General features: G+C 38.0%; 1 protein-coding gene and 1 pseudogene across 1 annotated transcript in view; one reads left to right on the top strand and one right to left on the bottom strand.

Annotated features, from left to right (window-relative positions):
- KIF11 (kinesin family member 11) overlaps positions 1-26,238 on the top strand; it is a 48,513-nt gene that overhangs the window by 1,627 nt on the left and 20,648 nt on the right. The window contains exons 2-12 of the mRNA XM_026481658.4: positions 4,368-4,500; positions 4,979-5,076; positions 5,163-5,241; positions 6,556-6,741; positions 6,856-6,980; positions 9,922-10,012; positions 11,260-11,502; positions 19,645-19,740; positions 23,378-23,466; positions 24,303-24,390; positions 25,524-25,712. Coding sequence (XP_026337443.2) covers positions 4,368-4,500; positions 4,979-5,076; positions 5,163-5,241; positions 6,556-6,741; positions 6,856-6,980; positions 9,922-10,012; positions 11,260-11,502; positions 19,645-19,740; positions 23,378-23,466; positions 24,303-24,390; positions 25,524-25,712 — 1,417 coding nt within the window. The remainder of the gene's footprint in view (positions 1-4,367; positions 4,501-4,978; positions 5,077-5,162; positions 5,242-6,555; positions 6,742-6,855; positions 6,981-9,921; positions 10,013-11,259; positions 11,503-19,644; positions 19,741-23,377; positions 23,467-24,302; positions 24,391-25,523; positions 25,713-26,238) is intronic.
- Positions 1,147-1,911, bottom strand: LOC113243169 (guanine nucleotide-binding protein G(I)/G(S)/G(O) subunit gamma-12-like; annotated as a pseudogene).

The raw sequence follows: 26,238 nt of genomic DNA, 5'->3' as shown, positions 1-26,238 counted from the left end.
ATTATTTTGATCGTTTAATAAGGCCAGACAATATTACTTTTTCTGGATGGTTTTATTTTCTTTAATTTTCTTTTTTATTGTTAGTTACAAAATATGTCAGACCTATAATAAGTTGTAGAGAACAAAGTAACAAACTTCTGTGTATCCATCACCTGAATTAGGAACAAAACAATCATTACAGTTGGAGCCCCATTGTATCCCTCTCCAGCCCCCTTCCTCTACCCAGGAATAAAACATTATTCATGTTTATTATCCCCATAGATTTTATTTATTTATTTGACAGAGAGAGACAGCCAGTGAGAGAGGGAACACAAGCAGGGGGGTGGGAGAGGAAGAAGCAGGCTCCTAGCAGAGAAGCCTGATGTGGGGCTCGATCCCAGAACCCTGGGATCACTCCCTGATCCCAGAACCCTGGGATCACTCCCTGAGCCGTAGGCAGACGCTTAACGACTACGCCACCCAGGCGCCCCTATCCCCATACATTTCAAGTCTTACCTTAAAAGAGATTTCTTTTACTTCGTCACTAATGAAAAGTGCTTAGGTTGTGTCTAGTTATTTACAATAATTTTTGTATAAAGAGATGTCTTTCTTTTCATGCTTTCTTTTCTTTTTCAAATATCTTTCCTAGGGCAAATATGTCCTTAAGCTTTAGAAAATAAACAATTTATGAGGCCCTTGGGGTTGTCAAACCCATTCTGTAAAGGTCTCACGTAGTCAGTATTTTAAAGTTTTTTAGGCTTTGCAAACCACATGTAATCTCTGTTACATATTCTCTGATTTTTTTTTTTAGTTTTACATTTTTAATTGGCACAGTTTATTGTAACCTAAAAGGTCAGCAAGATTTCAAGAGAGAGATAACTTTATTACTTTGTTACAATGAATACAATCTTTATGATGTTCTTTACTTGTATTATAACTATATGAAGAGAATTTTTTATTCTACCTATACACAGTTCAAGAGAAGGATATATATAACTGGAATTGAGGAACTGATAGTTTTTATAGAGAGAAGTTTTTATAAGGAAATAGGCTTTGATACATGTATATACAAAGACACGCGTATGCAAAACATTCCTCCCACTTGTATAAGTGTAAGCATAAGTCCTATTAAGAACATAATATAAAGGTTTTAGGATGTAAGTTAATCTTAGCATTTTAATCTAGACGAGTGCTTTAGCAATTTAGACCTGAACTTTTATAAATCATTCATATATTTAAAAGCATATAATTGTGTTTTAAAAAAGGCCTAGACAAGCTTTCCTTAAACAGTGACCCAATGTGATGCTATAGTTACCAAACGGAAAACAAGACTGTTGATTCTGCATTAAATCAGCAAAGGATGTTTTCGAGAAAGGACAACTTGGAAAAGGAAGACTTCAGAGTTCATTATTCCAAGTTCAGAGCATTTTAAGTTATTCGCAGTGGTTCCCAAATAAGCTGAAGGTAGATCTCTTTAAGGAGCTGCTTGTAATTTGCTTTGTTGGGAAGAGACACAGAACTGTTTCACTATTCCACTATAAGATGATGCAAGTTTTTTTATCCTTGAGAAGATTTTCTGAAGTTGGTATCCCTGTCAGCAAAGAGTCACTCCTGGCATGCTCCTCACAGTAGAACATGAGGTCTGATGATGCCATTGAAACCTTTGTTCTTTTATGGAGGCCTCTGGTCTCAACTGCTGCACAGTTCTTGCCTGGGCTATGTTTGTTGGTGCTTGCTGTTTTGCTGGACATCTTTTACCTGAAATCAGTAAGACTGTGTGTTCCATTGTTTTCATGTTTAAGTGGTAGAATGAATGTGCCAAAAAACTGCTACCATTGCAGAATCTGATTTTTTTTAAACAATCCTTTAAAATTGTAAAAATCATTCTAGGTCTCTGGTAAGACAAGGGCCAGATTTGGCCCACAGATTGAAGGTTATAGACCCCTCACATGGTCTAGCTACTGGCTATCTTTATTACACCCTACTTAACTCCCCTGCCCTCCCCAAACCCCCACCACCCCCTCATCTACCAGGCTCTACCTTGGGGCCTTTGCAATTTTACTCTGCCTAGAAAGCTTTCCCACCAAAATAGCTACATGACTGGCTCACTCACTTTTTAGATTCTGCTTAAATATCATTAAATATCAGAGAAGAGAAGCCTGCCCTGACCACCCTAAAATAGTAATAGCAACTGACCATTATCCCCCATCATCAATTCCAATCCCACTTAGTCTGTTTTATTTGCTTTGATTTCTAATTTATCAACACCCGATATACCTATTTATAACACTAGAATAAAAGCTCCCTGAGAATAGGAACTTGGGTGTTTTGGGTTTTTTGAAACTTGGTCTTGTTCACTGGTATACCCTCAGTTCCTAGACAAATGTCTATCACATAATAAGTACTTGGTGAATACTTATGGAACGAATGAATGAATGTAATGTAACTGTAGTGAGGCCAACAAACTGATGGGTTTATTAACGTAATTAGCAGGAACCATACAATTTCTAATTAGAGAAGTTTGGTTAGGAATATAGTGGCTTGGCAGTACTTTTCATTATAGTACAAATAGTTATTAAAGCTCTTCAGTGTGAGTTTTGATAACTTTTAGAAATGTGTGGTCTGTGTGAATATCTACTACTTGGTTGTGACATCTTGGGTGGTATTCGTTTGGTTAACGTCATCACACATCCAGGCAAAGAGATTAGTTGAGAGATGCTAAGAATGATAGACTAACTGAAAAAGCTTTAACCACATGAGAACAATTCATTCTACTTGATATTCTTGGCCTATCTCAGTATAAGTTGGTTTTGACTTAGGTTTGTTGAACTTTTAATAATATTGCATGTCCTGGTTTATGTTCATTGTGTAGGTTTCACTACATTTGACAATCGATAGCATTATTATATATTACCTGGAAGTTGGTGAGTTAAATTTCCCAGGATCACAAATTTTGTTTTCTGACTGTCAAAAATATACTAGGGATGGGGCATGCCAGAGGATGTTCTATCGTTTTTAAAATAAATAGCCACTTGGTTTGTCTAATGATGAGGAGAAAGATAAATTCCTATTTGCCATTTCCTTTCATAATATGTGATACTGAATGGGAAAAATGAACTCAGGTCAAGAGTACATCTCTCTCTTTGGCCCAGATATGTGTTAAGTATATACATATCTGAATGATGCCACTGTGTGGACTATGGTTCTTTTCAGCTCTTCCATCATTCCTCTTAGGATGACATTTATTAAGCTATGTAGTTTAACAGATACCAGGATGCCTGCTATGTGCCAAGCACAGTAGGAGCCATTGGGAAACTGTAAACTAAATAGAATTTCTTTTCTTTTCCTCTCTTTTCTTTGAGAGAGAGGGGGCACGTGTGTGAGTGAGTAGGGGGTTGGGGAGACAGAGGGAGAGGGAGAGAGAATCCCAAGCAGGCTCCACACCCAGCGCAGAGCCGGCACAGGGCTCAATCCCATAACCCTGAGATCATGACCTGAGCAGAAATCAAGAGTTGGACGCTCAACCCACTGAGCCACCCAGGCGCCCCTAAGCAGGATTTCTTTTCCTACGTTGTGAGGTTGGTGCTATTACTTAGCCTCGTTTTTCAAATGGGGAAGTATGCACAGAGGGCTACATTGTCCAAGCAGACTTGATCAAGAGTCCTCACTCTACTGAAAGCCCAAGAAGGAATTTAGCTTAGAAGATTAATTCCTTTGGGAGTCTCTCCCATCACCCATGCTTCCTCCACCCCTCCCTGTCCCAATCAATTACATTTTTGCTATATATTCCTATAGCACCCTTTACATACCCTTTCTAAACATTACTTCTCTTATCATCATTTGTTTTATGTTGCTATTCCCCACTAAGACAAACCGAGTTAACACATATGAAGCATTTTGAGTAGTGAGTACCTGGCACATGGTAAATACTCAGTGTATTTGTCATTATTTTTATCTATTTTTTATCTTGTGCCAGGTTAGTACTAACTGACAGGTTAGTATTTTGAACACAAATTTGGCATGTTCTTTCTATTACATCATAACCTAACTTTCTCAGACTCTAGGAATAGTGGAAATAGAATTCTGAAAAATAAGTTTCGTATTTTTTTACAAGTTAATTGTGTTAGCATCTACTCCAAGAAGCTGTCAGAATTGTCATGTTTTACATGTCTTTGAAAGTAAAAAAAAAACCCTATTTTTTATTTCTGGGAGTTGAAACTAAAAATTCTGCTGTTTGCTTTAGCAGTATCATTTAGTCCCCCATTTATCCTTGTCACCAATAGTGTTGTCAAAAAACTTCACTTTGTTATTGTCTAAGGTATTAATGACAATGTCATCTGTAATATAACTAAGAGTTTTTAAATAACTTTGTACATTTCTTTTTATAGACCATTTAATTTGGCAGAACGAAAAGCTAATGCCCATTCTGTAGTAGAATGCGATCATGTACGAAAAGAAGTTAGTGTACGAACTGGAGGATTGGCCGACAAGAGCTCAAGGAAAACATATACTTTTGATATGGTACCTATTTCTTTCTTTTCTTTTTCTTCTTCTTCTTCTTCTTCTTTTTTTTTTTTTTGTTTTATTTATCTGTTAGAGAGCATGTGCAGGAGTGGGGTGGGAGCAGAGAGAGAGTAACAAGCAGACTTGTGCTGAGTGCAGAGCCCAACATGGGGCTTGATCTCACCAACCCAAGATCACCACCTAAGCCAAAATCAATGCCCAACCTGCTGAGCCACCCAGGTGCCCCTGGTCCCTATTTCTTAAAATGCTGCTACTCCTTTATTAGTTACTATGTAAAGTTATTCTCATATACATATTTCCTCTAGGTTCTAGTGTACAATTCCAAGTTTCAATTGACTCTTTGAGTTGTCAAATGGTTTCTATTGGGTTGAATGAGTTAATATATTAAAAACAAAATTCTTAAAGTAATTTTGAAGTATTTTTTAACTGAAGAATTGCTTTGATTTTTTTTTCTTTTTTTTTTTTTTTTGGATAGGTTTTTGGAGCTTCTACTAAACAAATTGATGTTTACCGAAGTGTTGTTTGTCCAATTCTGGATGAAGTTATTATGGGTTATAATTGCACTATTTTTGCGTGAGTAAAACACTGTTTTTCAAATTGTGAAAAAGTTTAAATGCATGTATTTGTTTTCTATTTACCACTTTTGTTAATTTTGACAGATATGGCCAAACTGGCACTGGAAAAACCTTTACAATGGAAGGTGAGAGGTCACCTAATGAAGAGTACACTTGGGAGGAGGTATTTATTGTTTATAATAGATTTCTGTTTCTAAAGTGGCTGAAATATAACTGAATAAAAAACTTGGTTGAAAACTGCTTTCTTGAAATAGAGAAGATCAGTATACCCATGTCAAACATGATGGTAGGATAAACTACTATTTTAGTAAAATTAAAGTGTATGGTATGGTTCCTGTTTAAGAAACGTAGTGTCTTTAGGAGAGAAAGGACCAATACATATGGCACGGTTAAGTGATAAGAGAGGGGTCTGTTTGGGACAGAATAGTTGGAGCAGGATATTGTGGAAAATTGGCATGTGAGTACGGCTTGAAAGGGAAGGCTTTGCAGTGTGGGAGTGAGTGTCATAAAGTTAACATAGCCAGGGGCAGCATGGTATTTCATCAACAATGACCTTGAGTATTTAAGAAATTAAGAGTATGTTGTTGGATAGTATAGAAAGCACATAGTACGTTTTACAAAGATTTTCATCTAGTGTGTTTAAGTGAGTTTAATGACTAAGTTAATTTTCCAAATTGTTAACATTTAAGTTGATCCTTTTTTCTAGCAGTTACATAGTTGAGGCATTAATAACTTTAAGCATGGATAATAAACTTATGGCATTGTAACCATAGGAAATAAGGAATAGGCTTAAAGGACAGTTTCAAAATTTAGAAATTCATAATAATTTTATTACAGATGCTTAGATATTTGAGAAACAACTGTGTTTAAGTTAGAATTAGGAAATATACTGTTAGATGGGCCACTTTTCTGTTAACATGGTAGTATTATTAATGTTCTCATGAGACAAGTTAGAAAGAATTATTAAACTTGGCTTTCTAAGTAGGTTAGTTCAGTTGGTTTCTATGTAATACTCAGGCATGAAGTGGCTGATGGATAGGACAGACTTGTGGAAGATACAAAGAAAAATAATTACTGATGAATAAACTCTTATAAATGATTTGGCTTCTCTAATATTTGGTTAGTTTTTTCTTGTTTTGAAATATTTGTGTTTAAAGATTTTATTTATTTTAGAGAGGGAGAAGAGAGCATGTGAGTGGAGGGAGGAGCAGAGGGGGAGGGAGAGGAAGGAGGAAAGAACCTCAAGCAGACCCCGTGATAAGTGCGGAGCCCAACTCAGGGCTTGATCCCATGACCCAGAGGGCGTGACCAGAGCTGAAACCAAGAGTTCGATGCCTAACCAACTGAGCCACCCAGGCGCCCTTGACATAGCTGTGTTTAAATATATCATAAAGGAGTTCCTTGTTATATGTGTTTTAACTGCCATAGTAACTGGCATTCTTCCTTTATTTTAGTCCTTTTAATATTATAATTTCAGGATCCCTTGGCTGGTATAATTCCACGTACTCTTCATCAAATTTTTGAGAAACTTACTGATAATGGTACTGAATTTTCAGTCAAAGTGTCTCTGTTGGAAATCTATAATGAAGAACTTTTTGATCTCCTTAATCCATCTTCTGATGTTTCTGAGAGACTACAGATGTTTGATGATCCCCGTAATAAGGTAACTCAGTCTTTGAGAATGAAATGTCTCTGGATTTTAATGTGTGATGCTTTGAGAAATCGGTATATATATGCTTTTTACCAGTCTAATGGATGATCTTTTGTATTTGGTCAGAGGGGGGTGATAATTAAAGGTTTAGAAGAAATTACAGTACACAACAAGGATGAAGTCTATCAGATTTTGGAAAAGGGGGCAGCAAAACGGACAACTGCAGCAACTCTGATGAATGCATACTCCAGGTAAGAAAGCTAGTGTCCTTACCCTACCACTCCATTTTCTTTTTAAAGTGGGAAGTCAAATTGGGGCAGGTCAAAGAATGTGAGTCGCATACCTAGATTGTAAGTATGCTTCATTTCATGGTTTAGTAACTGGCTTGAGATTTAGAAGCAAGCACTAGTATTGGAAGAATGCTGAAAGGAGAACAAAGACAAGTCGAATTCGAGCAGAAGTATTAAACTTTATAAACTAGATTATTTTTTCTCAAATGAAATCGTACACAGAAGCCTAGATTAGGGGCGCCTGGGTGGCGCAGTCCTTAAGTGTCTGTCTTCAGCTCAGGGTGTGATCCCGGCATTCCGGGATCGAGCCCCACATTAGGCTCCTCCGCTGGGAGCCTGCTTCTTCCTCTCCCACTCCCCCTGCTTGTGTTCTCTCTCTCACTGGCTGTCTGTCTCTGTCAAATAAATAAATAAAATCTTTAAAAAAAAAAAAAAAGCCTAGATTAATACATGCCTGTTGTAGTCGATTTGAGGGTGGGATGCTTGGAGGCTTACCTCCTCAGCCCCATGAAGGTTTTCCCTGAGCACTTTTTTGGGGCCCCCATGGATACCTAGAACAAAGTTTGAAAGCCCATGGTTTAAGAATTAGAAGAAAGTCAAATGGCTTCATTTAAATTTTTTCCCCAGCGTTATTGCAGTATGATTGACAAAAATTACATATATTTAGGTTGTACATTATTTAAACTTTTTTCAGATGACTTTGTTTAATATGGGAAGACATGGTCACTAACACTGGCTTTCCAGGATAGAAAGGGGCATGTTTGATAGCACCCTGTATAGAATGAATCCCAAATTGTAGAAAAGCAGTTTACTAAGTCAGGTGATTTTTTTCTCTGCTCGTCTTTAAAGGGCATCAGAGTGTAATGAAGGAAGTATTCAGAGTGTAATGAAAAGAGCTATGGATTGGGAGCTAGATATTTGTGTTTAGTTCTAGTTCTGCAGTTAACCAAATATGTGACTTCGGGTAAATAAGTGAACTTATCTGAATATCACTTTCCCTGACCTATAAAATAATTATTAGAAATAGATCTCAGGGGGTGCCTGGGTGGCTCAGTCGTTAAGCGTCTTCCTTTGGCTCAGGTCATGATCCCAGGGTCCTGGGATGGTGCTCTGCATCAGGCTCCCTGATCAGCAGGAAGCCTGCTTCTCCCTCTCCCACTCCCCCTGCTTGTGTTCCCTCTCTCGCTGTGTCTCTCTCTGTAAGGTAAATGAATAAAATCTTTAAAAAAGAAAAGAAAAGTAATAGATCTCAGGGTGCCTGGCTGGCTCAGTCAGAAGAGCATGTGACTCTTGATCTCGGCATCATGAATTTGAGTCCCACAATGGGTGTAAGAGATTACTTAAATAAATAAAACCTAAAAAAAAAAAAAAAAAAAGAATTAGCTCTCTTATTTCTTTGCTCTCTTATAACTGGAAATTTCTGCAACTCTATAAAAAATTGTGTATGCATTTAAAGAAAGAAGAAAAATAACGTAATGTGAAAATAATGAAAGTCATGAAATTATGGGTGATTTTATTATTTTAATTAAATTTTCCTATAATAGCTTTCCATTTAAAAAATTATATAGAATTTGGAGGAATGAGTTTAAGACTGGGTAATATTTCTTTTCTCTAAATACCTTCCTTTTAAAGAAATTCCTGCTTTTTCATAAATTTGTATAATTTAAGACCCTTAAGATTTTATTTATTTGAGAGAGAGAGAGAGAGTTTACATGCGGGCATGACGGGGGAGGGGGCCGGTATATGGAGGGGCAGAGGGAGAAGCAGACTCCCTGCTGAGTAAGGAGCCCAACTCTGGACTTAATTGATCTCAGGACTCTGGGATCATGACCTGAACTGAAGGCAGACGCTTAACTGACTGGGCCACCCAGGGCCCTCTTGGACTCATGTTTTTATATGTAGACTTGAGTAAAGGTCTATGAATGTATGTGGAAAAGTGAAGGAAAACATTCAATTTTCCAAAATCAGAGTTGAGTTCTATGCTTAATTGCATTAATTCCATAATCTTGGATTAGGAATGGGTAAATACTAGTAGAAAAATATAAAATGTATATTGAATTCAGGTTTATAGTTTCTTTATATTTTTCCTGTGCCCTTCTCCTTTTCTGTAATTTTAAGTAATAAATAAAATGTGATTCTTATTGTAAAACTTTCCAAGTAACACGAGAAGTACAAATAAAATTAAAAATTACCATATTCCTCACTACCCATCACTGACATTAACAAACAGTGTTGTTCACCTAATGTCATTGATACAGGAATAAAAGAGGTCTTTGGTTGTCTATATAATTTTTGTATCCCTCAGATAAAAGCTGAATGTCAGTACATAGAATAAGGTAGACATTGGAACACTTTACGGTCTAGTGGTAATTATCTGGTAGTATTTCTGTAATCATTGCTATTTACTATTTGCCTTTCAAGAGAGGGTATTAACTATTTCTGATGAATTCTCAAAGCAAAACAATATATTTTACAACAGTTGACACTGAAGGCAAGTAATCTGATGGTTTCTGTGGTACTGTTTAAATTTATAGTAATGACCTATTTCAAGAGATTCTTATAAATAGGAAGATTGATTGCAAGCCTTCTCTTCTGACATACCAGGCAGCCGTCCCAACCCAACCCCACAGCCAGCTTTTAGAGGTCTGAGAATTCTAGTTCCTAAGTCTTTTAGGTAGTTTCTTATTGGGGTCCCCTCTGTAGGCAGCAGGTACAAGGAAGCAAAAACCTAAGCATTGTTCTGTCTACCCTTTGTCTTCCAAAATCTTATTAATGTCTCCTCTCTGATACTATCTTTCTCTACCTTGTGGATTTTTATCTTTCTTTGCTCTTTTTAATATTTTATAGAAAGCAAATAATGTTTTACATTGTAATGACTAGGCAACCTGATCTTGTTTTCTAGTCGTTCCCACTCAGTTTTCTCTGTTACAATACATATGAAAGAAACTACAATTGATGGAGAGGAGCTTGTTAAAATTGGAAAGTTGAACTTGGTAAGTATCTACCTTAATAATACTGTTTCACTCTCTTTTTTTCCTCCAGCTTTATTGAGGTATAATGGACAAATAAAATTACATATTTAAAGGACAAATAAAATTACATATTTAAAGTGTACAATGTGATGATCTGATATATGTATGCTTTGTGAAATGATTACCACAATCAGGTTAATTAACATATCCTTCACCTCACATAGTTACTTTTTTGGGGAGGGTAAGAACGCTTAGGTCTACTCTTAGAAATTTCAGTATAGTATTATTAACTGTTGTCACCATAGTGTACATTAGATCCCCAGAGTTTTCTCATCTTATAACTGAAGGCTTGTACCCTTTGACCAGCATCTGCTTCTTCCCCACTCCCCTGCTCTTGGTAACCGTCATTCTGCTCTCCATTTCAGTGAACCCCCCACCCTGACAAATTCTACACATAAGGGAGATCATACAGTATTTGTCCTTTGTCTGGCTTACTTCACTTTGGATTATGTCCTCTAGGTTTATCCGTGTTGTAACAAATGGCAGGATTTCCTTCTTTTAGTGGCTAAATAAATATATTCCATTGTATATGTATACCATATCTTTATTCATTCATCAGCTGACACTGTTTCCATATTTTGGCTATTGCGAGTAATTCATTGAACATGAGGGTGCAGGTATCTCTTCGAGGTACTGATTTCATTTCCTTTGGATAATATACCTAGAAGTGGGATTGCTGGATCATATGGGAGTTCTTTTCAACTGTTTCTTTCTTTTTTTTTTTTTTTTTTAGAGGAAGAGAGGTTGGGGGAGCAGAGGGAGAGAGAGAGGCTGGGGCGGGCAGAGGGAGAGGGAGAGAGAGAATCTTTTTTTTTTTTTTTTAAGATTTATTTATTTTAGAGGAGAGAGGGGGCAGAGAGAGAGGGAGAGAGTATCTCAAGCAGAATCCCCACTGAACGAGGAGCCCAATGTGGCCTTGATCTCACCACCCTGAGATCATGACCTGAGCCGAAATCAAGAGTTGGATGTTTATGGACTGAGCCACTCAGGTGCCCCTCAATTGTTTCATTCTCGACCACCTCAGAGCAGCTTGAAATTCTGTACTTCTAGACAATATTTTGAAGTCACTAGGTAATTAGCTTTGTAGTGGATTGTTAATTATTAAAAAATTATCTTGCTGGCTATTTGATATATTGCATTTGAGAATGAAAGTCGTTGTGTCCAAATCCAATGGAACTAACAACTTACTCTTATTTGTGAAATTCAAGGTTGATCTTGCAGGAAGTGAGAACATTGGCCGTTCTGGAGCAGTTGACAAGAGAGCTCGGGAAGCTGGAAATATCAATCAATCCCTTTTGACTTTGGGAAGGGTTATTACTGCTCTTGTAGAAAGAACACCTCATGTTCCTTATCGAGAGTCTAAACTAACTAGAATCCTCCAGGATTCTCTTGGGGGACGTACAAGAACATCTATAATTGCAACAATTTCTCCTGCATCTCTCAATCTTGAGGTAAGCTCTTTAATAGGTATCTGCAAGTGTAGGAGCTATAATTCTTATTTAGCTATCATATATTTTATTTTATTTTCCTGATTTTTATTTTTTTATCACATATTTAAAAAATTCATTAATTGGCTTTATTCATTCTAAGCAAGAGTAAAAGAACCTGGATATTGCACATGGACATAGAGGAAGACACCACTGGAAAAAATTGTCTTTCTTCTTCCTGGCAGAGTTTTTAATCTTAAAAAGCCAATTACTTAATGGCTTTTCCCACACAGTCTTCAAAAGAAATTGCTGTGGTCATTAGCAGTGGATGGTTACATGGGGTGTGAAGATTTTTTAAGATTTTATTTATTTGAGAGAGAGAGTGAGTGGAGTGGAGGAGTAGAGGGAGAAGCAGACTCCCTACTGAGCAGGGACCCTGAAGGGGGGGCGGGGTATGGAGATTTAATTAAGGACTTAAAAGTGGGTTAAGTGAATGCTAGTGTTGTAGAAGTTATTAGAGGGCACTGAAGATGGGGTTGGATGTGCGAGAACATGTGGTAAAACCAAGAGAAGCAAAAAAGATGGTGAAATTTCTTATTGTGATTGTTTCCTTTAAATGGAGTTAGAAAAGGTTTTATAAGGTCTCTAATTCCCCTTTCATTTTAAAAAACATCTTTACTGAGATATAATTCATATACCATTAAATTCACCCATTAAAAGTATGTAATTCGATGGTTTTAATATATTTGCTGAGCTGTACAACCATCACTAAAGTCTGTTTAGAGCATTTTCATTACCCCAGAAAGAAACCTTGTAACCCATTAGGAATCACTCTCCATTTCCTCCCACTCCCAGCTCTAGGTCACTACTTTAAATTTTTTTTTCATTTTTCTTTCTCTTTCTTTTTTTTAAGATTTTTTTTTCCTAGTTTCTTTTTTTTTTTTAATATTTATTTTGTTATATTAGTCACCATACAGTACATCCCCAGTTTTTGATGCAATGTTCCATGATTCATTACTTGCATATAACACCCAGTGCACCATGCAATATGTACCCTCTTTAATACCCATCACCGGCCTATCCCAGTCCCCCACCCCCCCTTCCCTCTGAAGCCCTCAGTTTGTTTCCCAGAGTCCATAGTCTTCCATGGTTCGTTCCTCCTTCTGTTTACCTGCCCTTCATTCTTCCCTTCCTTCTCCTACCAATCTTCCTATTTCTTATGTTCCATAAATGAGTGAAACCATATGATAATTGTCTTTCTCTGCTTGACTTTTTTCACTTAGCATAATCTCCTCCAGTCCTGTCCATGTTGCTGCAAATATTGTGTAATCGTTTTTTCTGATGGCTGAGTAATATTCCATTGTATATATGGACCACATCTTCTTAATCCAGTCATCTGTTGAAGGGCACCTCGGCTCCTTCCACGATTTAGCTATTGTGGACAATGCTGCTATGAACGTTGGGGTGCATATGGCCCTTCTCTTCACTATGTCTGTATCTTTGGGGTAAATACCCAGTAGTGCAATGGCTGGATCATAGGGTAGCTCAATTTTTAACTTTTTAAGGGACCTCCACACTGTTTTCCAAAGTGGCTGTACCAACTTGCATTCCCACCAACAGTATAAGAGGGATCCCCTTTCTCCACATCCTCTCCAACATTTGTTGTTTCCTGCCTTGTCAATTTTTGCCATTCTAACTGGTGTAAGATGGTATCTCAAGGTGGTTTTGATTTGAATTTCCCTGATGGCTAATGATTTTGAACATTTTTTCATGTGTCTGTTAGCCATTTGTATGTCATCATTGGAAAAGTGTCTGTTCATATCTTCTGCCCATTTTTTGATTTGATTATTTGTTTCACATGTATTAAGTTTGAGAAGTTCTTTGTAGATCTTGGATACTAGTCTTTTAATTTATTTTTTATTTTTTTAAGATTTTATTTATTTGACAGAGAGAGAGACAGCCAGCGAGAGAGGCTACACAGGAAGGGGGAGTGGGAGAGGAAGAAGCAGGCTCCCATCGAAGGAGCCTAATGTGGGACTCGATCCCAGGACTCTGGGATCACGCCCTGAGCTAAAGGCAGATGCTTAACAACTGAGCCACCCAGTCACCCCTGGATACTAGTCTTTTATCTGTAGTGTCATTTGCAAATATCTTCTCCCATCCCGTGGGCTGCCTCTTAGTTTTTTTTTACTGTTTCCTTGCCTGTGCAGAAGCTTTTTATCTTGATGAAGTCCCACAAGTTCATTTTATCTTTTGTTTCTCTTGCCTTTGGAGATGTGTCATGAAAAAAGTTGCTGTGGCCGATGTCAAAGAGGTTGCAGCCTATGTTCTCCTCTAGGATTTTGATGGATTCCTGTCTCACATCGAGGTCTTTCAACCATTTGGAGTTTATCTTTGTGTATGGTGTGAGAGAGTGGTCAAGTTTCATTCTTTTGCATGTAGCTGTCCAATTTTCCCAGCACCATTTATGAAGAGACTGTCTTTTTTTCCAGTGGTTGTTTTTTCCTGCTTTGTCAAAGATTAGTTGCCCAAAGAGCCTAGGGTCCATTTCTGGGTTCTCTATTCTGTTCCATTGGTCTATGTGTCTGTTTTTGTGCCAGTACCATGCTGTCTTTGTGATCACAGCTTTGTAGTATAGCTTGAAGTCCGGCAACACGATGCCTCCAGCTTTGTTTTTCCTTTTCAACAATTCCTTGGAATTTGGGGTCTTTTCTGGTTCCACACAAATTTAAGGGCTGTTTGTTCCAGTTCTTTGAAAAATGTCATTGGTATTTTGATCGGGATGGCACTGAAAGTGTAGATTGCTCTGGGTCGCATAGATATTTTAACTATGTTTCTTCTTCCGATCCATGAGCATGGAATATTTTTCCACCTTTTTGTGTCTTCTTCAATGTCTTTCAAGAGTGATTTATAGTTTCTAGAATATAGATCCTTTACGTCTCTGGTTAAGTTAATTCCAAGATAATGTATGAGTTTTGGTGCTGTTGTAAATGGAATGGATTCCCTAATTTCTCTTTCTTCAGTCTCATTGTTAGTGTATAGAAATGCAACTGATTTCTGAGCATTGATTTTGTATCCCGCCACATTACTGAATTGTTCTATAAGTTCTAGTAGTTTGGGGGTGGAGTCTTTTGGGTTTTCTATATAGAGTATTATGTCATCTGCAAAGAGAGATAGTTTGACTTCTTTGCCGATTTGGATACCCTTTATCCCTTTTTGTTGTCTGATTGCTGTTGCAAGGACTTCTAGTACTATGTTGAATAATGCGAGATTGGGCATCCTTGTCGTGTTCCTGGTCTTAAGGGAAAGGCTTTCAGCTTTTCCCCGTTGAGAATGATATTCGCTGTAGGCTTTTCATAGATGGTTTTTATGAAATTGAGGAATGTACCCTCTATCCCTACACTCTGAAGGGTTTTAATCAGGAAAGGATGCTGTATTTTGTCAAAGGCTTTTTCTGCATCAATTGAGAGGATCATATGGTTCTTGACTCTTTTCTTGTTGATATGATCTATCGCACTGATCGATTTGCGAATGTTGAACCACCCTTGCATCCCAGGGATGAATCCCACGTGGTCACGATGGATAATCCTTTTAATGTACTGTTGGATCCTATTAGCTAGGATCTTGTTGAGAATTTTGACGTCCATATTCATCAGGGAAATCGGTCTGTAATTCTCCTTTTTGATGGGGTCTTTGCCTGGTTTGGGGATCAAGGTAATACTGGCCTCATAGAATGAGTTTAGTAGTTTTCCTTCTGTTTCTATTTTTTGAAACAGCTTCAGGAGAATAGGTATTATTTCTTCTTTGAATGTTTGGTAGAATTCCCCAGGGACTCCGTCAGGCCTTGGACTTTTTTTTGGGTAGGTTTTTGATCACTGCTTCAATCTCTTCATAATTAATCGGTCTGTTTAAATAATCAATTTCTTCCTGTTTCAGTCTTGGTAGTTTATAGATTTCCAGGAAGGCATCCATTTCTTCCAGGTTGTTTAATTTATTGGCATAAAGCTGTTGATAAAAGTTTCTAATGATTCTTCCTATTTCATTGGTGTTGGTTGTGATCTCTCCCCTTTCATTCATAATTTTATTAATTTGGGTCCTTTCTCTATTCTTTTGAATAAGTCTGGCCAGTGGCTTATCGATCTTATTTATTTTTTCAAAGAACCAGCTTCTAGTTCTGTTGATCTGCTCTACTGTGCTCCTGGTTTCTAATTCATTGATCTCTGCTCTAATCTTGATCAACTGCTTTCTCATGCGTGGGTTAGGCCTGTTCTTCTGGTCCAGCTCCAGCTTCTTGAGGTGAGAATATAAAAACTGCATTTTAGATTTTTCTATTCTTTTGAGTGAGGCTTGGATGGCTATGTATTTTCCCCTTAGGACCGCCTTTGCAGTGTCCCATAGGTTTTGGACTGATGTGTTTTCATTCTCATTGGTGTCCATAAATTGTTTAAATTGATTTTTGATTTCCTGGTTTACCCAATCATTCTTGAGCAGGACAGTTCTTTGTTTCCAAGTGTTTGAGTTTCTTCCAAATTTTTCCTTGTGATTGAGTTCCAGTTTCAAAACATTGTGATCTGAGAATATGCAGGGAATAATCTCAGTCTTTTGGTATCGGTTGAGACCTGTTTTGTGACCCAGTATATGGTCTATTCTGGAGAAAGTTCCATATGCATTCGAAAAGAATGAGTATTCTATTGTTCTGGGGTGTAGTGTTCTATATATATCTATGAGGTCCATCTGGTCCAATATGTCATTCAAAGCTCTTGTTTCTTTGTTGATTTTCTGCTTAGGTGATCTGTCTATTGCTGAGAGCGGAGTGTTGAGGTCCCCTACTATAATGTATTATTATCTATATGTCTCTTTATTCTGTTTAAGAGTTGGCTTGTGTATCTAGCTCGTCCCATGTTGGGGGCATAGATATTTATAATTGTCATATCCACTTGTTGGATACATCCTTTAAGAATAATATAGTGTTCTTCTGTATCTCTCACTATAGTCTTTAGTTTAAAATCTAATCTGTCGATATGAGAATTGCTACCCCAGCTTTCTTTTGAGGTCCACTGGCATGAAAAATGGTTTTCCATCCCTTCACTTTCAGTCTGGATGTATCTTTAGGTTCAAAATGAGTCTCTTGTAGACAGCAAATGGATGGGTCATGTCTTTTTATCCCATCTGCAACCCTGTGGCGTTTTATGGGAGCATTTAGGCCATTTACATTGAGAGTGATTATTGAGAGATAGGATTTTGATGATGTCGTGTTGCCTGTGAAGTCTTTGTTTCTATAGATTGTAAATTTCTGTTCTGTATCACTCTTGGGGCCTTTTTACTTTTATAGAACCCCCCCCCCCAATATCTCCTGTAGGGCTGGTTTGGTGGTTGTGAATTCCTTCAGTTTCTGCCGATCCTGGAAGGTCCTTATCTTTCCATCAATTCTGAATGACAGCCTTGCTGGATAAAGGATCCTTGGCTGCATGTTCTTCTCAACTAGAGCTTTGAAAATACCCTGCCAACCCTTCCTAGCCTGCCAGGTCTCTGTAGACAGGTCTGACGTTATTCTGATATTTTTCCCTCTGTACGTAAGGATTTTCTTCCCCCGGCAGCTTTCAATACTGTATCCTTGGATCTAATATTTGTGAAATGCACTATGACGTGACGTGGTATAGGCCTGTTCTCATTGATCTTGGGAGGGGTCCTCTCTGCCTCTTGAACACGAATGCTTGTTTCCTTTGCCAGATTAGGGAAGTTCTCAGCTACAATTTGTTCAAATATCTCTTTTAGACCTCTCTCTTTCTCCACCCCCTCAGGGATGCCGATGATTCTGACATTGGAACATTTCATTGAGTCAGTAATCTCCCATAATCTACATTCTTGAGATTGGATTTTTTTGAGGCAAGTTTCTGTTTTAACTTTCTCTTCTACCATCCCATCCTCCAATTCACTAATTCGTTCTTCTGCCTCATTTACCCTGGCTGTCAGAGCGTCTAGTTTAAACTGCATTTGATTCATAGCATTTTTAATTTCTGCCAGACTCGCTCTCATTTCTGCCCTTAGAGATTCTATATTCTCATTAATATTTTCATTAATTGTTTTTTCAAGCCTACACATCATCTTGACCATTGTTACTCTGAACTCCATTTCTGACAATTTGGTTATATCTATATCCATCAGTTCTGTGGCAGAGGCCACAGACTCATTATCTTTTCTTTGCTGGGGGGGATTTCTCCTCCTCATTATTCTCAGGAGGAGAGGTTGCGGGGATGCCCAGAGACCAAGTTATTGACCAGGACACAGGCAGTGTGCACTTGTTTTATAGGGACCTTAGGGATGTCGGCTTCCTGATTTTTCAGCCTGCCTTCTGGGCGAGGGGCCTGCCGCGCTGATATTCAGGCAACTCTGTTTGGGTAGAGTTGCCCCGTCCCCTGCGAGGGGGGATGGGGATGGGCACAATGTGAGCCGGTATTTCCGGGCTTTTGTTCTCTGGCGGCTTTCCCAGGCGGTTTTCTGTGCCTCTTCTGAGAGTCAGAGCAGCAGTGGGCGTATCCTAGCCTTTGTCTCAGAACAGAGAGATCGCAGTCCGCTCTCCACTGAGCTCTCTTGGCCACTTTAACTCTGTTTCTGTCAGTGCTGCTAAAAACCCTGCATCATCCCAGGATGTGCACCCCACAGCCCGAGTCCCAGCCCTCACTTCCAGGGCCGGCTCGTTTCTGTCCTTTGTGTTTCTAATACCGCTAGCTGCCCCCAGTTCCCGCGCGCGCTCCCAATCTCCCTGTTTCAGTGTGGTTTGCATGCGCTCTGGAGCGCCGGTTTTCAGTCTGGTTGCGCGCACTCCCGAGCTCTCAGTTTCAGTCTAGTTCGAGTGTGCGCTCCAGAGCTCCGGTTTTCAATCTGGTCGCGCGTGTTCCCAGGCTCACGGTCTCAGTCTGCTCTCTCACGGGTGCCGGTCCACGAGTCTGGCCCGCTCCCCAGTGCAGGTGGCTACTGCTTCCCAGCCCCCGAGTGCAGAGGCTCCCTCCCCCTTCTGTTTATTTTCCTATATCTGTGCGCGGATTCACAGCTCCCCATTTCGTACCTCAGTACTCAGCGCTGGAGATGTTCGTTTGTAAGGATCCAGGTGTATCTTCCTGTGTCTCGGGCTGATTCTGTGGGTTTTCAGGATGGTCTGGTAGATATACAGCTCGACTTGGGACCAGCTGAGAAAGGGTCTCCTACTCCTCCGCCATCTTTTCTCCTCCTTGCAGAAAGTCGTCGCTTTTCTGTTCATAGAGTTTCTGCTACTCTTTTCTTCATTCTCCAGTTGCGTACATAGGTATTCAGAATGGTTTGGTAGCTCTCTAGCTGTATTCCTGGGACCAGACGAACTTTAGGTCTCCTGCTCCTCCGCCATCTTGGAACGCTGAGCTGGAGCTCAACTCCTGTTTTATTTATTTATTTATTTATTTTATTTTATTTTTTTTTTTTTTTTTAAGATTTTTTTTTTATTTATTTATGTGACAGAGAGACAGCCAGCGAGAGAGGGAACACAGCAGGTGAGTGAGAGAGGAAGAAGCAGGCTCCCAGCGGAGGAGCCCGATGTGGGACTCGATCCCGGAATGCCGGGATCACGCCCTGAGCCGAAGGCAGACGCTTTAACGACTGCGCTACCCAGGCGCCCCTCAACTCCTGTTTTAAACTGGGTTCCTTGCAGAAAGTGGTCGCTTTCCTGTTCATAGAGTTGCTGCTATTCTTTTCTTCATTCTCCAGTTGAGTTTGTAGGTGTTCAGAATGGTCCGATAGCTATCTAGCTGAGTTCCTGGGACCAGATGAAATTTAAGCCTCCTGCTCCTCTGCCTCTTGGACTCCTCCCTCTCTTTTTTTAAGATTTTATTTCTTTATTTGAGAGAGAGAGTGTGTGCATAAGCAGGGGGGAGGGGTCTTCAACTTTATGATAATTTGCCCTAAGAAGACCCTGAAAGTTGGAAAGAAGGGGAGAAAGGATGTTTTGAACAAACTTCCTTGTAAAGATTGGGTATAGTGGTCCTAGTGGGTGATAGATTTTTAGGTTAGATATAACCATAAATTATTTTCTGTAAGTTATTTTTTTTTCTTGTAAGTTATTTTATAGTACATTTTAGAAAACAGAACTACATTGTTCTTATATCTTTAGTAATTAGCATTTTCTTTTCTTCATAGGAAACACTGAGTACATTGGAATATGCTCATAGAGCAAAGAATATACTAAATAAGCCTGAAGTTAACCAGAAACTCACCAAAAGAGCTCTTATTAAGGTAACTGAATTTTGTGGAGCAATGTACTGTTTGACAAATGTGAAAATAAGGACTGAAATAGATAATTGTTAAAAGATTTGTTCACTTCCTTGTGGTGAGTCTTTTCATCTAATGATTTTAATTAACTACCTAATATATTAAAATGTTTTTTCTAATGCTAATATGGTGACTTTACCAGCTCTATTAAGTCCGCAAAATTTGCAATTATTTACATTTTGAATATTTATTTATTTCTAGCTTTAAGATATAATTACCATACATTAATGTGGTATAATTACTACACATTAGGGTATAATTTCCATAACACTCCATTGTAAGCCTACAATGCAATGATTTTTAGTATACTTATAGAGTTGTGCAACATCACTACAATCTACTTTGGAAATTTCTATCACTATAACGTTCCCCTTTGCCCCTTTGCAAACAGTAAACCACTGATGTACTTTTTGTCTGTAGATATGCCCTTTCCAGACATTGCTTAAATGTAATCATGCAATATTTAATCTTTTGCATCTGGCTTCTTTCACTTAGCATAACATAAGGGCTTCATCTATGTTGTAGCATGTATTAATAGACTGTTTCTTTTTATTGCTGAATGGTATTCCATTAAATGGATAATAACACATCGTGTTTATCCATTCACCAGTCGATGGACATTTGGATTATTAACAATACTGCTGCTATGAACATTAGCATATAAATCTTTGTGTTGATGTATTTGCATTCCTCTTAGGTAGATACCTAGCAGTTTAATTTCTGTGTTGCACAGTTTATGTTTAACTCTTTAAGAAACTGTTTTCCAAAGTGGCTGTACCACTTTAGATTTTCATTAGCAGTGAATGTGTGAGGGTTGCAGTTTCTCCACATCCTCTCCAACACTTGTTATAGTCTGTCTTTTTTTAATGTTAGCCATTCTAATAAGTGTATAATTGTACCCTCAGCGTGGTTTTAATTAGCATTCCCCTAATGAATAATGATATGAACTACTTTTCACATGCTTATTATCTGTTTGTATATCTTTTTTGTGAAAGTTCTATCTAAATTCTTTGCCCAATTTTTAGTTGGTGTTCTTATTATTAAGTTGGTTTTTTTTTTTTTTTTTAAGATTTTATTTATTTGAGATAGAATGGAGGCCAGGGGCAAAGAGAAAGAGAGAAGCAGGCTTCCTGCTCAGCAGGGAAGCCCCATGTGGGGCTCAATCTCAGGACCCTGGGATCATGACCTGAGCCAAAGGCAGACGTTTAACTGACTGAGCCACCCAGGCGTCCCTTATTATTAAGTTGTAAAGAGTTGTTCATATCTTTCAGGTACAAGCCTTTATGAGATGATTTGTAAGTATTTCCTCCCAGTCTGGCTTGTCTTCCTTTTCTTTCTTTTTTTTTTTTTAAAGATTTTATTTATTTATGTGAGAGAGAGACAGCCAGCGAGAGAGGGAACACAGCAGGGAAGAGGAAGAAGCAGGCTCCCAGCCGAGGAGCCCAATGTGGGACTCGATCCCGCAACGCCAGGATCATGCCCTGAGCCGAAGACAGACGCTTAATGACTGCGCTACCCAGGCGCCCCTTGTCTTCCTTTTCTTGATAGGGTTTTTTTTTTTTTAAAGATTTTATTTATTTATTCGACAGAGATAGAGACAGCCAGCGAGAGAGGGAACACAAGCAGGGGGAGTGGGAGAGGAAGAAGCAGGCTCATAGCGGAAGAGCCTGATGTGGGGCTCGATCCCACAACGCCGGGATCACGCCCTGAGCCGAAGGCTGACGCTTAACCGCTGTGCCACCCAGGCGCCCTGGGTTTTTTTTTTTTAATTGAAGTTTTCATCGAGATAATTGAGAGACATAATACAGAAAGATCCTTAGCACATTTCGTCAAACTACAGTAGAGTATCACCACAGGGATATTGACATTAATAACAGTCCATTCATCTTATTCCTCAGTTTCCCTTGTACTCATTTATGCGTGTGTGTATTTAGTTCTGTACGATTCTGTCACATGTGTAGGTTTGTGGATCAACCACCGTAGTTAAGATACTGAGCAGTTCCATCACCATAGGGGTCCCTCATATTGCCTTTTTATAATCACTTCCTTCCTACTCCCACCTCCTCTCCCTAATCTCTGGTATCCATTAATCTGTGCTCTATATCTAAACTTCCCATTTCAAAGTGTTATTGAATGGAATCACACAGTATGTAAACTTTCAAGATTGCATTTTTCACTACTAAGCAGAATTTTCTAGAGATTCACCTGAGTTACGCACATTGGTAGGTATTTCCTTTTGAGTGCTGAGTAGTATTCCATGGTATGTATATATCGTACATATAGTTTGTGTAACCATTTACCTGTTGAATGACATATTGGCTGATTTCAGGTTTTCACAATTATAAGTAGAACTGCGAACATTTTGGTTATAGGTATCTGTGTAAACATAAATTTTCATTTTTCCTGGAATAATTGCCCAGGAGTGTAAGTTGTTGGGTATGGTAACTGAATATTTAGTTTTTTTTAAAGAACCGCCAAGCTGTTTTCCAGAGTGGCTGTACCATTTTATATTCCCACTAGCAATGTAGGAGTGATCTAGTTACTCCATATGTTCACCAGCATTTGGTGTTGTAACTATTTTTTATTTTAGGTATTCTGATGAATATAATAGGTGCTAAATATCTCACTATAGTTTTAACTTGCATTTCTCTAATGGCTAATGGTGTTGAGCATATTTTCATGTACTTATTTGCTATTTGCATATCCTCTTTGATGAAATGTCTATTCATGTCTTTAGGCCCATTTTCTAATTGGGTTTTTAATACTTTTATTAAAAAGAGTTTGGGGGGTGCCTGGGTGGCTCAGTTGGTTAAGCATCTGACTCTTGATTTTGGCTTAGGTCATGATCTCAAGGTCCTGGGATTGAGCCTTATATAGGTCTGCTTCTCTCTCTCTCCCTCTGTGCTCTCTCTCTGTCTCTCTCTCAAATAAATAAATCTTTAAAAAGAAAATTGGGGGGAGCCGCCTGGATGGCTTAGTCAGTTGGGTGTCTGACTTGATTTTGGCTCAAGTCGTGGTCTCAGTCTGAGGGTCATGAGATCAAGCCCTGCTTTGGGCTCTGAGCTTGGTGTGAAGCCTGTTTAGGATCTCTCTCCTTCTCCCTCTGCCCCCCGCCTTTAAAAAAAAGGAATTAAAAAGAATTTTGTTTTTAAGTAATCTTTACACCCAGCGTGGGGCTTGAACCCACAACCTGGAGATCAAAAATCACACGCTCCACTGGTGAGCCCGCCAGGCTCCCTGCTATTTGGATTTTTAAAAATTTTGTGGTTTGAAAGTTCTTAATATGTTTTAGATACTAGTCCTTTGTCACAAATGTGGTTTGCAGTCATTTTCTCCCAGTCTGTAGTTTATGTTCTTTATATGGCTTTTTTTTTTTTTTTGAAGAATTTATTTATTTATTTAAGCTGTTGAAAGACTCTATTCTAAACAGATAAATATTGAATGAAAAGTATTATGACTTTTTATTCTTTTTCATGTTTTAAAAAACATGAAAGGGCTAAGTGCATGTTTTATATGTTACATATCCTCCCAAAAATGAATGAAAAAAAAGTTAAATGCTAAATTGACACCTACAATGTTCTACAATGCTCTTCTTGTGTAGGAATATACAGAAGAGATAGAGCGACTGAAACGGGATCTTGCCGCAGCCCGTGAGAAAAATGGGGTATACATTTCTGAAGAAAATTTTAGGTAAGACCTTGGCTATAGAAATCAATTTCCAAGCATAATCATTTTCTGATAACAAGGTATTTGAAATAAAATTTACGTATGTGACAGTAACTAAAATCTTTATATCTATTGCTTTCTTGTAAATGCTTCTTTTTCTTTTGACATTAACAGGTAGTTATCAAATAGTTAAAAAATTTTTTAAAAAACTTTAATTTTTAAATAATTATAGATTCACATGAAGTTGCAAGAAAAATAGAGAGGTCCCATGTTTTCCCCATTCATTACCTCTTGCATAACTTTAGTAAAACATCAGTGGTGGTGTGTGTTGGGGTGCATATTGGGGTATGTGTGCAAGGGGTAGGAGGTATAATTGCTTTGTATATATACTTTAACTCACTTCTCCATTTTAGCCCCTTATCTCACCCCTTCCTCCTGTGACACCTGACGCCTTCATGTCCCAAGCCTTTCTTGGATTTTGTGGGTCCATTTATACTCCATATTCCTGATTGCAGACACTTAGGTTGTATCCCTCCCTATCTCTACGTTAGTGAGTTACAGTCCTTTGTCAGCTTTGTAGCTTCTCAAATTTTATACATACACATGCTTTTTTCCCTCATAGGTAGGGATTCTCAGTTTCAAAATGGAGGTCACAAGAAGAATAGTCCATTTATAAAACAAGGACAAGGAATACATTCGGTTTTGGTAATTTGTATTCGTTGCTTATTGACACTTGGGCATCATCATCATAGTGATAAATGGTAGAGATGATGTGTAACTGCCACAGGTTTATTAGAATAAGTCTTAAAGGAATTAGAAAAAAATATTAACTGTTAACTTCATATTAACCTTTATTTTAGAGCCATGAGTGGAAAACTAACTGTTCAAGAGGAACAGATTGTAGAATTGATTGACAAAATTGGTGCCGTTGAGGAGGAGCTAAGTAGGGTAAGCATTTAAAACAGTATTGAATGAAAAACCCAAAACAAAACAGTACTACATGTTACATGAAAAGCAAATATTAAAAGAAAATTTCAGAACTTGAAGGACCTGATTTTTTTTAAGATTTTTAATTTATTTTTATTTTTTAAAGATTTTATTATTTTTAAGTAATCTCTACATCCAACATGGGGATTGAATTTACAACCCTGAGATGAAGAGTTGCATGCTTCACTGGTTGAGCCAACCAGATGCCTCTAAAGATTTTTTATTTTTAAGTAATGTCTACACCCATTGTGGGGCTTGAACTTAACATCCCCAAAATCCTGAGATCAAGAGTCTCATGCTCTACTTAGACTGAGCCAGCCAGGCACCCCTCCCCCCTTTTTTTTAACATTCTTTTAATTTGTACTAAGTCTTGAAATCCCATGTGTGCTTCATCTGTATATCTCAGTTCAGACAAGCCACTTCTTTTTTTTTAAATAGGCTTCATGCCCAGTGTGGGGCTTGAACTCACAAACCTGAGATCAAGAGTCATGTGCCCTACTGACTGAGCCAGCCCCCCCCCCCAGTATTTTTTCTTTAAGATTTTTTTTTCTTGCTGACTCTTATACTAAAATTAAGTTGTATCCTAATTTTACTATAATCAATGATGAAGAAACTGTCTATTTTGACACATTAAGACAGCACTATAAGAAATTAACTGAACTGTGTGGTTTTATTGTTAAAGCTAAATAATGAATGCTGAGACATTCATTATTAATGACTGATTTCATTAACATGTGTATTAGATGAGGGAATGCAGATGTTAGGAGAAACCAGATGTTGAATAACTAAGGTGGCGAGACGTGACCTTTCTGTGCCATCCTCACATTGTCAGTGTTGAAAGGAACCTAAAGAGCTAACACCACTACACTAGACCTGTTATTTAATCTCAAAGTTTTTAATGAATTTATAGAAAGAGACCAGATACTATATAAAATGCACTAACCTACCTGGTAACTTGTTACTACTTGTCACAACTTTTGCATGGAAATAATTTGTTTGATTCTTGTCTTATTATATTATGAACTAGCCAGGTGTTTCAGCAACCAGTTCAGCATTTTGTAATTCTTAAAAAAATGTTTATATGTTATATATAGGTTACAGAGTTGTTTATGGACAACAAAAATGAACTTGACCAGTGTAAATCTGACCTGCAAAATAAGACACAGGAACTTGAAACCACTCAGAAACATTTACAAGAAACTAAATTAAAGCTTGTTGAAGAAGAGTATATTACATCAGCTTTGGAAAGTACTGAGGAGAAACTTCATGATGCTGCCAGCAGGGTTTGTCTTTTGTTTTGATTTGTACTTGCATTGAAGAAATTAGAAGTTAGAGATTAGAAGTTAGAAATTAGAGAATGTGTAGAAGTAGAAATTAGAGAATGGGTAGAAGTAACTTTTCTTTGCTTAAGCATTAACTGTGAAATTCTATTGATCCACCCCAAATGATATTTCTGCCAATTTAAAGAACATTATTTTACTATTTCATCTGAATTTTCCTCACTAGAGTTTCTGACTTAAGAAAAAAACATTCCTGAAGTTTTGTATATAGAAAAGGATTTGAATGTACTTTAGGGACATTGAGAACAATGATGCAATATTTTCCCCTTTGGTCATGATTGCAACTAATCAGTCATAAAGAATTTAGCACCTTCTAATGATGGGAGATGTTGAAAGAATTGTTTATTAGGTTCATGTTAGAGGAAATAGTAACGCATAATAGAAGAATTTGTGAGGAAGCATAATTATTAGGTTGGCAAAATCACTTTCCTTGCCTAGATTGTTAGATGAGGGGAAATTTCTGGGCAAC

This window comes from Ursus arctos, unplaced genomic scaffold (genome assembly GCF_023065955.2).
Source record: "Ursus arctos isolate Adak ecotype North America unplaced genomic scaffold, UrsArc2.0 scaffold_7, whole genome shotgun sequence".
NCBI classification, from domain to species: Eukaryota; Metazoa; Chordata; class Mammalia; order Carnivora; family Ursidae; genus Ursus; species Ursus arctos.
This window is presented reverse-complemented; position numbering and strand designations above follow the sequence as displayed.